General features: G+C 43.3%; 1 protein-coding gene and 2 long non-coding RNA genes across 3 annotated transcripts; 1 reads left to right on the top strand and 2 right to left on the bottom strand.

The window, feature by feature from the left end:
* Nucleotides 1–298: 298 nt before the first annotated feature.
* Nucleotides 299–2078, bottom strand: LOC107282015 (uncharacterized). Its single transcript, XR_001548161.3, has 4 exons — nucleotides 1873–2078; nucleotides 1272–1325; nucleotides 964–1127; nucleotides 299–874 (listed from the first exon to the last, which is right to left on the bottom strand). It is a non-coding gene; the product is annotated as an uncharacterized lncRNA (long non-coding RNA).
* Nucleotides 2079–5575: 3497 nt separating this feature from the next.
* Nucleotides 5576–10418, bottom strand: LOC136351320 (uncharacterized). The gene is made up of 3 exons (XR_010734328.1): nucleotides 10199–10418; nucleotides 6081–6284; nucleotides 5576–5961 (listed from the first exon to the last, which is right to left on the bottom strand). It is a non-coding gene; the product is annotated as an uncharacterized lncRNA (long non-coding RNA).
* On the top strand, nucleotides 6851–9591 carry LOC107278735 (G-type lectin S-receptor-like serine/threonine-protein kinase LECRK3). The gene has a single exon (XM_015793614.3). The coding sequence runs from the start codon at nucleotides 6995–6997 to the stop codon at nucleotides 9365–9367; it is 2373 nt and encodes a 790-aa protein (XP_015649100.1). The 5' UTR covers nucleotides 6851–6994; the 3' UTR covers nucleotides 9368–9591.
* Nucleotides 10419–12125: the final 1707 nt, after the last annotated feature.

Here is a 12125-nt window from a genome sequence, read left to right as displayed (position 1 = left end):
TGAAATTTGTTTCTTTTGTACAAAAAGAATCAGTAAGCCAAACCCAAAGACTTTAAAAAGATACTCCCTCCGTTTCAAAATATTTGACGCCGTTGACTTTTTAGCATATGTTTGACCATTCGTCTTATTCAAAAAATTTAAGTAATTATTAATTATTTTCCTATCATTTGATTCATTGTTAAATATATTTTATGTAGACATATAATTTTACATATTTTATAAAAGTTTTTTGAATAAGACGAACGGTCAAATATGTGCTAAAAAGTCAACGGTGTCAAATATTTCGAAACGGAGGGAGTATTATTTAGGGGCATGTCTCCTCTATCAAATTTGCAGCGCGTTACACCTAGACAATACTTTGCTCCGATCAGCTACAGCTAAAATTTGTGGTAGTCAGGTTTCAGCACCCATATTGCATCATTTGCACCTCCTTGCAACGTTGCTGTTGGCTTCAGCAGGTTCTCAAACAGCAGTATATCCATGGATAGAATGTGGTTCTTGTTCTTAAAAAAAAGAGTTCTTGACATGTTCAGCTATGCCCATTGAGCGGAATGAACCACCATGCAGTTTTATGAAGGTGTAGATTGGCAGATTAGGACTTCAGGATGAACAAGTATCTTCCTAGTAGGAGGCCTTAAAACAGTTCAGCAGGGAACAGTGATTTGCAGACAGAGAATGGTGCTCCAACAGCACCACAGCACCAGCTCGTCCAATGATCCAATCCATGTAGCAACAGAAAAATTGTTACTCCATGATAGGCATAAACCTTAAAAGCTTCAGCTTCTCTTTATGCCGCCTGTGAAGCTTCTGCTTCTTCTAGGCGCAGCTTCTGTTAATCGTTAGCATGCATTATGTCCGCATGATTGATTGCACTCTGAGAAAAGTAGAAAAAAGGGTATTCTTTTCAGAAACAAAAATTGATCCAAATTATTTGTGTTAGAGATCATAATTTTTTTTTCTTACATGAATCCCTGAGCACAAAAAAGACTCTTCAAAATGTTGGATACTTCGTCCATACCAGGATGAGCTCAGCTCAGTCTCAGAGGTTGTCGGCGCAGCCAAAGCTGCACATAGCTGATCTTATTGCTTCATTTGGAATCCCGGTATTGACATCTTCAGACAATTGGCTGAAAATATTTGATGTTTCAGTTCAATCATTATTGTCATTGTCTTGCAGCGTGAACAAATCCTTCACATCTCTAGCTTTAAAAAAAAAATCACCTCTGCTAAGAGTATTTCAGTACTTCGTTTCACAGGAAATTCTTGCATACCTGCTGATGATAGGCTTTCTCCTCTATCGCCACATCTCTAATTTTCCCCGTAGTCTGTACCACATATAATTTAAGCTGGTAAGTATGGTATTCAAATACAAATGCAAAGGAAATTGGAATTCAAACGCATAGGGGGTTCAAATGCAGGCCTCCATTGCTGCTGTTGTAATTAATCAACAGAAAAATAATAATTTGATCATACAAAATTTCAAAAAGCAAAGCGCTAATGTCTAGCGCTGCCTCCACGGGAGACCCGACTGTATGTATGCCGTATTTGACATCTTAACGTATTTATATGGATGCAGCCTAACCGGCAGGCGCCTGCCGTGCCCCGTAACGGGAGGGGACCTTATGACTGCTCCATTTTTAATTTTTACAGCAGAAGGTGTCCGCCAAACCGTGGCCACGGTGGGGATCTTACCGCTGTATCTAGTCGGTGTGGGTGTCTCCGGGGAGGCAACACAACAGAATCAACCAGAGTTTATAAAGAGGTCGCTCTGTCGCAAAATCAGCGAGGTGGGACAAAACTAATTGCGGGATGGATTCAGTGCGAGCCGAAGCGCGTCGCGCAGACCAAGCTAGGAGTAGAGACGAGGCCTACCTGCTCTCCACGGAGGCCCGGCGGCAAGGGCGCCGTTGATCTGGCCGGAGCTGAAGCTTCGCGCCGCAAGGCCGCCGCCGTCGCCGATGCCGCGGAGACCACGGCCGATGGATGCGGGTCCTCCAGGAGCAGAGATGGCGCATCCGCAGCTGGCTGCTTGCCGCCGGACGTCGGGAAGCGCCGCCATCGGGGAGGAGAGGGACGGCAGGACGGGAAGCGAGATCGAGCCTTCCATATAAGGTGGGCCATGTGGTAAGATTACCATGAGTCCAGTTCACGTCCTCCAGGCCCAGTTCACGGCTGGGCAGTTTTGCCCCCTTTTTTTTCTTTTTTTTTTAATGTTTTCCCCAAGGATTGTTGTTTCTTGTATGTGCTCAGATTGGTACTGGGGTTGTTTGGTTAGTACTAGTCATTCCGTTCCAAAATAAATATACCAATCTAGATAAGAATTTGATATAAGCTATGACAACGAATGCGGACAGGTTATATCAAATCCTATTCAAGATTCGTTTATTTTGTGATTGATAAAGTATGCTCTATGTGTTTCTTTTTTTTATGATCACATACACTCGACCGTAATTAGTTCTAAATATGAGCGCCCATATTACCGATGAATACGAGCATTTGTACTACCACTTTGAACCTAAGTAGACAAGTATTACTGCAAGAAACCTACCTACGGTTTGTTTGTTGTATCTTCAAAATTTTAAAAATGCATCAATGAATTTTTAATGCGATTATAGAGTTAAGCTTAGGAATCTAATTGATACACCCTCGTCTCTACCCCTATACACAACCTATTTGTACCACCACTGCCACGAGCTTGGGGCGCTAAGATTTGGCCACCCTAACCTCAGCCACGTGTTGATGCAAAAAAACACATACTGGCCTGGGAGATCTATTTAGCTCCAGTGTAGGTCCAAAGGTTATATGCGGCGTGCCAGTCAGTTTGATCCTACAATTGACAAGACATGTAAACAACATATCAAATAGCTGATTGGCTGACAAGCCGGTGGAGTAATTCCAGTCGATAGCCGATGTCAATGGGGTTTTGAGTAATCGGCTATATATCATATGTAGATAATGATGTAAAGACAATCGGCTGATGATAATAAAATATAAAAATAATATAATCCAATAGAAACCAATCGGCTAATAATAATATGAGAGTGTAAGTACTTATCCGAAGGTTAAAGCATACATCGGCTGGAGGTCTGATGTCATAAAATCTAAACGATTAGATAAACATCCAGATAATTCATTGGCTGAAACCCCGATGAAACCCTTATTGGCAATCAGGAAGCAGGCTAGAGATTATGGTTCTAAACACGACTTAGTATATCAAACTTAACCTATGCAACACTAAGTTTGTAAAGAAACACAATATCTAGACTATCAAGCCCTTAGACTGATTTCTCAGGGTGGTAGATGTCTAAGCTAATTTAATCTAGCAAGGCGATTTAGTCGATACCGGTAGAAACCCTAAAGCGAGAAACAACCGATAGAGCTAAATCAAGATGCTAATACTAGATTAACAGATATAAATGATAAATTGGTAGGCAAATATATCATTCAAACCAGAGCAATCCAAGAGGTCGAATGTACTGATGCAGCCATGAACGACGCCAACGTAGACGATACAATTGCCTGGGGCGGCGGAAAATTGGATTTAGCCCTTCCCCGGAGATCGAAAACCGGTGCAGCCCCGCGTCAGGTGCCAAATTCCGCAGTGATAAATAAAAAGTGGAAAAGGTAAAAGGTGGCGATGCGCCAAATTGTATTGATCGTGGAGATAGTTTACAATGACCCCGGGTGTCCATATTTATACCCATGGGTAGATACTAGTATTTGTAGGACAAGAAAGAAACTTTTGTAAAGATAAAAGGAAACTAGCAAAATATTCATAATTAATACTCCCTCCATCTACTTTTAATAGTCATATTTCATCATAGCACACAAACTAAGGATAAGTGATTCTACTTATCATCCATTTAAACATGCTACTAGTCATTCCTCGTAAACAAGCGATTCATTAATATTTACATTTCTCGATGCCCATGTAGCCAATCCTGTGTGGAAGAAGGAGAGTCACGCATTAAATCCGAGAAAGTCATTAAGATGATAGGTTGTTGGATTGAAATATGTCTATCAAAAATAAATTTTTCAGATTTGGAAATATGCCTATCAAAAGTAGATAGAGGGAGTAGATAACTTGCCACGCCGCATCCTGATTAATTTCCTTAACTGAATATAGCATGAATCCGGCTATTGACAACGTGATAATTCTCTTAGGGACTTACCAAATTTCACTGTTATAAACCAATGTAGGTAAGAATCTGATAAAAGCTATGACAACGAATGTGGATAGCTATGATAACCCCCTCCCATTCCCCCACACCCCCACCTCAGCGAGTTCACCGGCGGTGAACTCCGCCGCCTCCGGCGTCCCCCCACTCCGCCACCTCTGCAACGAACTCTCCCTGTCAGCGGCCTCTCCCCTCTCCTCGTCGGCAGCCTCTCCCCTCTCCCTATCGGCGCCTCTCCACTTCTGGCGGTGCGGAGCTCGATGCTGGGCGGAGCGGCGATGGCGACGACATCCTCTCCCCTCTCCCCTTCCGCGGCCACGAGCTCCGGATCTAGCCTAGCGTTGGGCGGCGAGGGCGGAGGTCGATCTTGGCGGCGCAAATCGGGTCGACGAGCTCCCCAACAGCAGCGTAGAGTGAGAGGCTGCAGCCGCCTGGCTCGAGGCGGCGAGGGTGGAGATGGATCTCAGCGGCGCAAATCGAGTCGATGAGTTCTCCGGCGGTGGCGCAAATCGAGTCCACAAGCTCCCGACGGTGGCGCAAATTGAGTCGACGAGCTCCCCGATGATGTTGCGGAGTGGGAGGTTGCAGCCGCCGTCGAGCTCATCCGACGGTCATTGAGGCCTCCGCCATCGAGCTCATGTGTAGTGGCTGTATGTGGCGAGGGAGTGGCATGGAGAACGGCTTTTACAGCTTTACATGTGCCCTTTTCATCTTTTTCAGGCGAGGAACTCGCCTCTTCGTTGAGGAATGAAAAGCTCTGCGAAGGTGTGAGAGCCCACACCCTCTCTCCACGGCATCACGAAGTCTACATGGTGGAACGAAGGAACGCTCCAGTGTGGATGCCTGAGCCAATGCAAAATACTGTAGTTCCTCTGCATTTTACTCTTCAACGCAGAGGATCTAAAGTATTTCAGTAATACTATAATCTTTTTTTTCTTCTATTGGACTCTTCTTAAATTCTACTTTTCACCGTAAACTCAAAATTGGTAATTTTCACTTCAAATTTATATTTTTTCCATTTTGCATTTGTGGAATGAAATGCTCACTACTACATGATAATCAGCTCTTGCTTCGTTTACAGCTGCAGCAAACAATGATTAATCGGTGTCGTGAACATTTAAAGAAAAATCTTCAAATCGGGGAGAAAAAATGATCAAAAGAAAAAAGGAACAGAACTCCAGCCGAGGGCGTCTCTACAGACACACCATACTTGGTAATAGGACAGGTGAAAATCACACGTGGAGCTGCATCAAGCAAATTTTTCATTTTACTACGGAACATCAAGCAAAGGAAAAACAACTTTCAGAACATATTTTCCCATTAATTTCAAAGCAAAAAGAAAAAGGGTTATACAAACTCTGCTGCAGTCTGGGTTCTAATCTGAACTCGCAAGAAAACAGAGGATATATAAATTGGATTTCTGAGAAAATATGCACTGCATGTACAAATACTGTTTGCCGTGACTAACGGTGTTCGTATTTGAAAAGTATTGATTGCTCACATTGACAACTGAGACATCATCAGCTTGACAGGGCAAATACCTGTAGTTTGCTCCACGCGGTAACAAACGAGCATGTAAAAGCAAATAAGATTATTTTTTGTTTCTTCAGCCAGCCAAAGTTCCTAGCAGCTCATTCTCCACATGCTGACATGCAATGGTGAGGTGACATGCATCTGTAACCATGGCCCTCTCAACTTGTAACTTGCACTTCAAATGGCACCCCCGCATATGTAAATGACCTAGTTCACCTATATTTCCATGAGAAACATCAGGATAGCAAACCTGTGTCACAATCCAGATGATGCTGAGGATTGTCAGCAACAGCGCAACAAAATTTGAGCAATGGTTAGGGAACTAAATATGAGCTGCCATAGATTTGAAAAGATAAGATAGATTCATACATTTTTAAGCAGTTCCGTGTTCAAGACAATCTGCTCCAGTTAGCTATATATCTCTGGTTTCACTATAGCTGGAGCCTGGCCTTCAATAATGCACTACAATTTCACATTTTCACTTGACTTCAGCAATAGAAACCTTACTGCTTGGGGTGTAGTGTAGCACATCGCAGTTACGCCAATATTTACTCCAACTGCCATGGTCTTTGACTACAGAGAGATCAATAAAGTGCTTTTTAATATTAAAACAATTTTTGAAAAAAATAATTATTATGTGAGCCAATCAAATTATCATGTTGTATTTGTCAAGTGTGGAATGATGACGTGTTTATGTTTTAAATGGGTGCAAACATGTGACATTTCTTAATCTTCATTGCTACAATTCGCCCTAACTAGTAATATAGTGTCGCCATACATAGCACACTCAAAGAGCAACAGTTTTGAAAAATTATTGTTATAAATTGTGAAACTGCCTATTTGATTGTTCTATTTCCTCTGTGCTTGGATTGGTTAGGATGTCATTTTCTGATACATTGCCATCATTCGGTTCAATTTTTCACCCCCAGACCTTCCTGCACAACTCATTGCATGACTTGTCCAATGTGTTATTTGTCACCCTGGAAAATTGAGGACTTACTTGTACTGACATGTTGCTTCCATACCGTTACGGTACGGCTACGCCCAGAAAAAAAAATCAAGATTACTTTCACTTTACATCAGTAGTTGACTAACTTGATACTTTCCCTTTCCCAAGTCCAGGTCCAGGTCAACGTTCTTGTGAGTTGTGATTATCCCTGACGTGGTGTTTTAATTCATGTGCACATAATAGGTGGTTTTTGTGTCATGAATTTATTTCCTTACATGAGAACCAAACAGTTCATTTTGCAGAGCCCAAAGGAAGAACCTCCTCTGGCCAAACAATGTCCCCTTATATTATCCCTCTGTGCCTGATTCTCTTCATCATCAAAGCTAGTCATTCCATGGGAGCTCAGATCAATGAGACAACCATTCCTCAAGGTTCTGAAATCAACACAGCTGGCCCCCAAAGTTGGGTCTCCCCCTCAGGGCGCTTTGCGTTTGGCTTCTATCCCGAAGGGGAGGGATTCTCCATTGGTGTGTGGCTTGTCACTGATCCATCCAGGTTCATCTTGTGGACAGCCTTCAGAAATGATCCCCCGGTTTCTGGTGGTTCAATTCTGTTAACCGCTGGTGGTTCACTTCAATGGATTCCACCTAATCAAGGATTCCAAGGGAAGGTAATATCTGCCGCCCCTACTTCGGCTACTTCTGCTGCTATCTTGGACACCGGCAACTTTGTGTTATATGACGCCAAAAATCAGGTCATATGGTCTACCTTTGGTACTCCGACGGACACCCTGTTACCAGGGCAGAACTTGCCTCCTGGCAATCAGCTGTTCTCAAGTGTCTCTAACACCAACCATGCCACAGGAAAGTATCGCCTTTCCAACCAGCCAGATGGCAACCTTGTGATGTATCCGATAGGCGCGATAGATCCTGATAGTGCATACTGGAATACTGGTACTTATGCACAAAACTTTCTTCTCACTCTTACACTGGATCCCAACGGCACCCTATGGCTGTTCGACCGAAATAGTCCATATAGAATGGTGTTGTTTCTGACTAATCAGTCATTGAGTGCCTCCCCAGATTCAGAGAGTTACTACCATCTGACATTGGATGCTGATGGCATACTGCGACTCTACTCGCATGTGTTTTTCAAGCAAGGAGGAGCGCCCAAAACAAAGGTCGAATGGTTGGTGCCACCGAGCAATGATCGCTGCAGTGTGAAAGGTGTTTGTGGTCCAAATAGCTTCTGCCAAGTAACTAGTAGTGGAGAAACCAGCTGTTCCTGCCTTCCAGGGTTTGAATTCTTAAGTGCTAACCAAAGCACTCAAGGTTGCTGGAGGGCACAGACTGGTGGTTGCACCGGGAATAGCCCTAATGGTGACATCGGACTGGTAGCCACAATGGTCACGGTGAAGAACACTAGTTGGTCAGATAGGTCATACAACGTCCCACCTCAATCACCAACCATTGAAGAGTGTAAAGCAATTTGCATGTCTGACTGCGCCTGCGAGATTGCCATGTTTGACTCCTACTGCTCAAAACAGATGCTTCCTATAAGGTATGGCAAGAGGGTTCCTGGTAGCAACACCACGCTATTTGTGAAGGTCTACTCCTATGAACCAAAAAGGACTGCAAGTGCAACTTCAATTGCCATGTTGACATCTGGCGCTGCCCTCGGCATGCTCTCACTTGTACTGCTCTCGGTGTCTGTAATGCTATGCAAGCGCCGGCCATTTTTGAGGTACACACGTGCTCCACAACATCATGAAACTGAATTTGATGAGGAGAGCATTGGAATCCGACCATACTCTTTCCATGATCTAGAGCTGTCAACAGATGGCTTTGCTGAAGAGCTAGGAAGGGGTGCATATGGCACAGTGTTCAAAGGTGTTCTAACAAATAGTGGGAACAAGGGCATTGCAGTGAAGAGGCTTGAGAGGATGGCAGAAGATGGGGAGCGAGAGTTCCAACGGGAAGTGCGTGCGATCGCACGAACACACCATAGGAACCTGGTGCGTTTGTTCGGGTTCTGCAACGAAGGTGCGCATCGCCTTCTTGTCTATGAGTACATGCCAAATGGCTCCCTTGCCAATCTTCTCTTCAAGCGCGATGCAACACTACCTAACTGGAGCAACAGAATTGCGATTGCGCTGGATGTGGCTAGGGGGTTACAATACCTGCATGAGGAGATAGAGGTGCCTATAATTCACTGCGACATCAAGCCAGAGAACATACTGATTGACAGCTCAGGAATGGCAAAGATCGCAGATTTTGGCCTGGCAAAGCTGCTGATAGGGAACCAAACCAAGACCTTCACCGGTGTCCGGGGCACGCGTGGCTATCTCGCACCAGAGTGGAGCAAGAACACAGCGATCACTGTGAAGGTAGACATCTACAGCTTTGGCGTGATGCTTCTGGAGATCATAAGCTGCAGGAAGAGCATGGCACTTAAGTTGGCCGGCGAGGAGTGCAACATCTCTGAGTGGGCCTACGAGTACATGTTCTCAGGTGAAATGAAAGAAGTGGCAGCCGGCAAAGGTGTCGACGAGGTTGAGCTGGAGCGGATGGTGAAGATCGGCATTTGGTGCACTCAAAATGAGCCAGTGACACGGCCTGTGATGAAGAGTGTCGTTCAGATGATGGAAGGAAGTGTGAAAGTTCAGCGTCCTCCACCACCAGCATCATTTTCACAGTCACTACGCTGAAATCATCCAGAGTATTTCATGTCCTATACTCCTATTGTCTTAAGTCAGAAGGCAAAGGATGACAAATCATCTAGAGTATGATCGAAATTGTGCGTCTTACGGCAAAACTGCTAGCAGTAAGGGCATATCAAAACATCAATGTATCTCCTCTGCTACCTATCTTAATGTCTAGTTGGGTGTTTATTGTAAGATTCTTTCAAGAAATTAAACTTCTCTCGGCTAAATACACTGTTTTTGGAGTATTATATATGGAGTAATCGAACTATGCATCCAAAGGATGGAATGGTCAAATTGCAATTGGTTCGATTAACCCATGAGTAGCAATGAGTTCAACAGAAAAAAAAATGGACAAATTGCAATTGGTTGGATTAACCCATTAGTAGCAATGAGTTCAACAGAGAAAAAAATCTAATGTTACAAATTTCAAAAAGCCAAGCGCTGGTGTCTAGCGCTGCCTCCACCGAGAGACCCGACTGTGTGCCTCTATAGGGCCTCTTTTCGGCAGGGGGTCGCCTGCCGTGGGGATCTTTTCACTGCTCCATTTTTTTTTTTTTTGCAGCTGGCCGGCAGGGGGTCGCCTGCCGTGGGGATCTTTTTTTTTTTTTTGCAGCTGAAATGGTAGGGCGGATACACGCCCTACCGCTGCCCATTGCAGTCGGGGTGGGTGTCCCTGGGGTGGCGATGGAGTAGAATCAAATCGAGCTAATAAACAGGTCGTGTTGTCTCAGAATGGGCGATATGGTACAAAACTCATAACCGGATGGATTCAGTCGGAGCCAAAGAACAGCGCGCAGAGCGACCTAGGGCTAGGAGTAGAGGTGCGTGGCATACCTGCTCTCCACTCCACGTCGAGGGCGCCGTCGATCTGGCCGTGCTGGTGAAGTTTCCCGCCGCCCGGCCGTCGCCGTCGCCGTCGCCGTCGCCGCTGACGGCCGGATCCAGATTCTCCGGCAGCATCACCAGCTGGCTGCTCGCCGCCGGTCTTGGGGAAGCGGCGGCGTTGGGGGAGAGTGGGAGAGGTCGGGAGCGAGCGAGAAGCCGAGAAGGCATATGCAGGATGCTGGGCCATGACCTAAGGACGATGAGTCCATCCTTCTGACGACGCACGTGGGGCTCGAGCCGAAGCTTTCCCAGGCCCAGTTTGCTACTAGGCTGATTTATCTTGTTTTGTTTTTTTTTTAGTTTCATTCGCGTCCTTCAACCACAAAGAGGTATATAGCATCCGTCAACTGTCAAAATCGGAACGAGTATCATAGTTGTTTAAATGACGGTTTCGACTGATTTGATGCCTACCTAAAATACTCTTATGGACATATAAGTTTAATAGTTGATTTATATCATTAGAAGTTTCAAAAAAATATAAAAACTTTTATGTGGCCACCTTACACAGTATAAAAGTTTAAGTTTTAATTTTTTTTCATTTCTACTTTTTAAAAATATAACTTGTTTTTTATATGATATATAAAATATTTTTTGTGTTGTTGTTTTTAATATAAATTATCTTTCATATGCAACATAAGATATTATCTTTTGTGTAAGCTATTTCTATCTGATATACCATACAAAAATATTTTTTTAAAAAAAAATATATAAAAAATGAAACTTATGTACATACTTATCTGTTGTGTAAGGAGGCCATATAAAAAATTTCATATTTTCTGAAACTTTCTAATGAGATAGAGTAGATTCTCTCAACTTTATATACATATATAAAAAGTTTATATGTATGTATGTAAGTATATACATATGTACATATAATATATATTATGTATATACTTTTGATGTATAAAAATACATATACATGTATACAAAGTTTGCATCTAATTTAAACTTTCAAATCTTTCAACTCGAAAATTTTAAAAAATTAATTATGTATAGATTTTAAAACTTTAGATTCTAACTTTTTAACTTTCAAATTCAAGTTGAAAACTTCCAACTCACCAATTGATTTTATTCCTTGTTAAGGACGTAGGATTGCAACGTCGATGCGACACTAAACATGTCGTAGGTGCGTCTCCTTTTGCTACCTACAGTGGCGGAGCTAGCGTGGGGGCGGAGGGGGCTTGAGCCTCCTCTACCCCGCTGGACTCCATAGAGTTGTGAGGGAGGAGAAGGGGGAAAAGAGGTAGAGGAAGAAGAAAATGGGGGGAGAGGGGGGCTGGAGGGCGCTCGATCTCCACTTTTTTTTTCTTTTTCTTCGGTTTTTCTCTTCATCATTTCTCTTTATTTCTTTCTCCCATTCTTCCTTTCTCTTTATTTTTTTCTCCCATTCTTTACTCTTTTTCTAGAAAAATTAAAAATAATTTGGTGAATTGAAGACTAGAACCCATGATCTCATGGTTTACAACAAACTCTCTCAATAAATTCACCCTATGACCCTGTGTGATTTGAGATCAGTGTTTGTTTTCTTTGTATATCTGTTCAAATTTTGTGAACACAAACCCACTATGTTACTATATGAATCATACCTTGTTCGGTAGTAACAATCGCATATGTGCAGTAACACGACACGTTACTGCGAGATTTATTAATAGTTTGAAACATTAAGTATTAATAGTTTGAAACTTATATTTTTCTTTAATTGGAATATAATCATGTGATATCTTGTTATAACGATTTAATTCCAACAAATACAATGGTGGTGGTGGCGGCAATGGTCGCCAAAACAACTCCGGCGGCAGCGGTTACGGAAATTCGGGTGGCAACTTCTACCAACAGCAGCAGGCCGGTCTTCGTCCTGCCGGCCCGTGGTTCTGCT

The sequence above is a fragment of the Oryza sativa genome, chromosome 8 (genome assembly GCF_034140825.1).
Source record: "Oryza sativa Japonica Group chromosome 8, ASM3414082v1".
Classification (NCBI taxonomy): Eukaryota; Viridiplantae; Streptophyta; class Magnoliopsida; order Poales; family Poaceae; genus Oryza; species Oryza sativa.
Note: the sequence above shows the minus strand (reverse complement) of the source record. Positions and strands in the feature narration are given on the sequence as shown.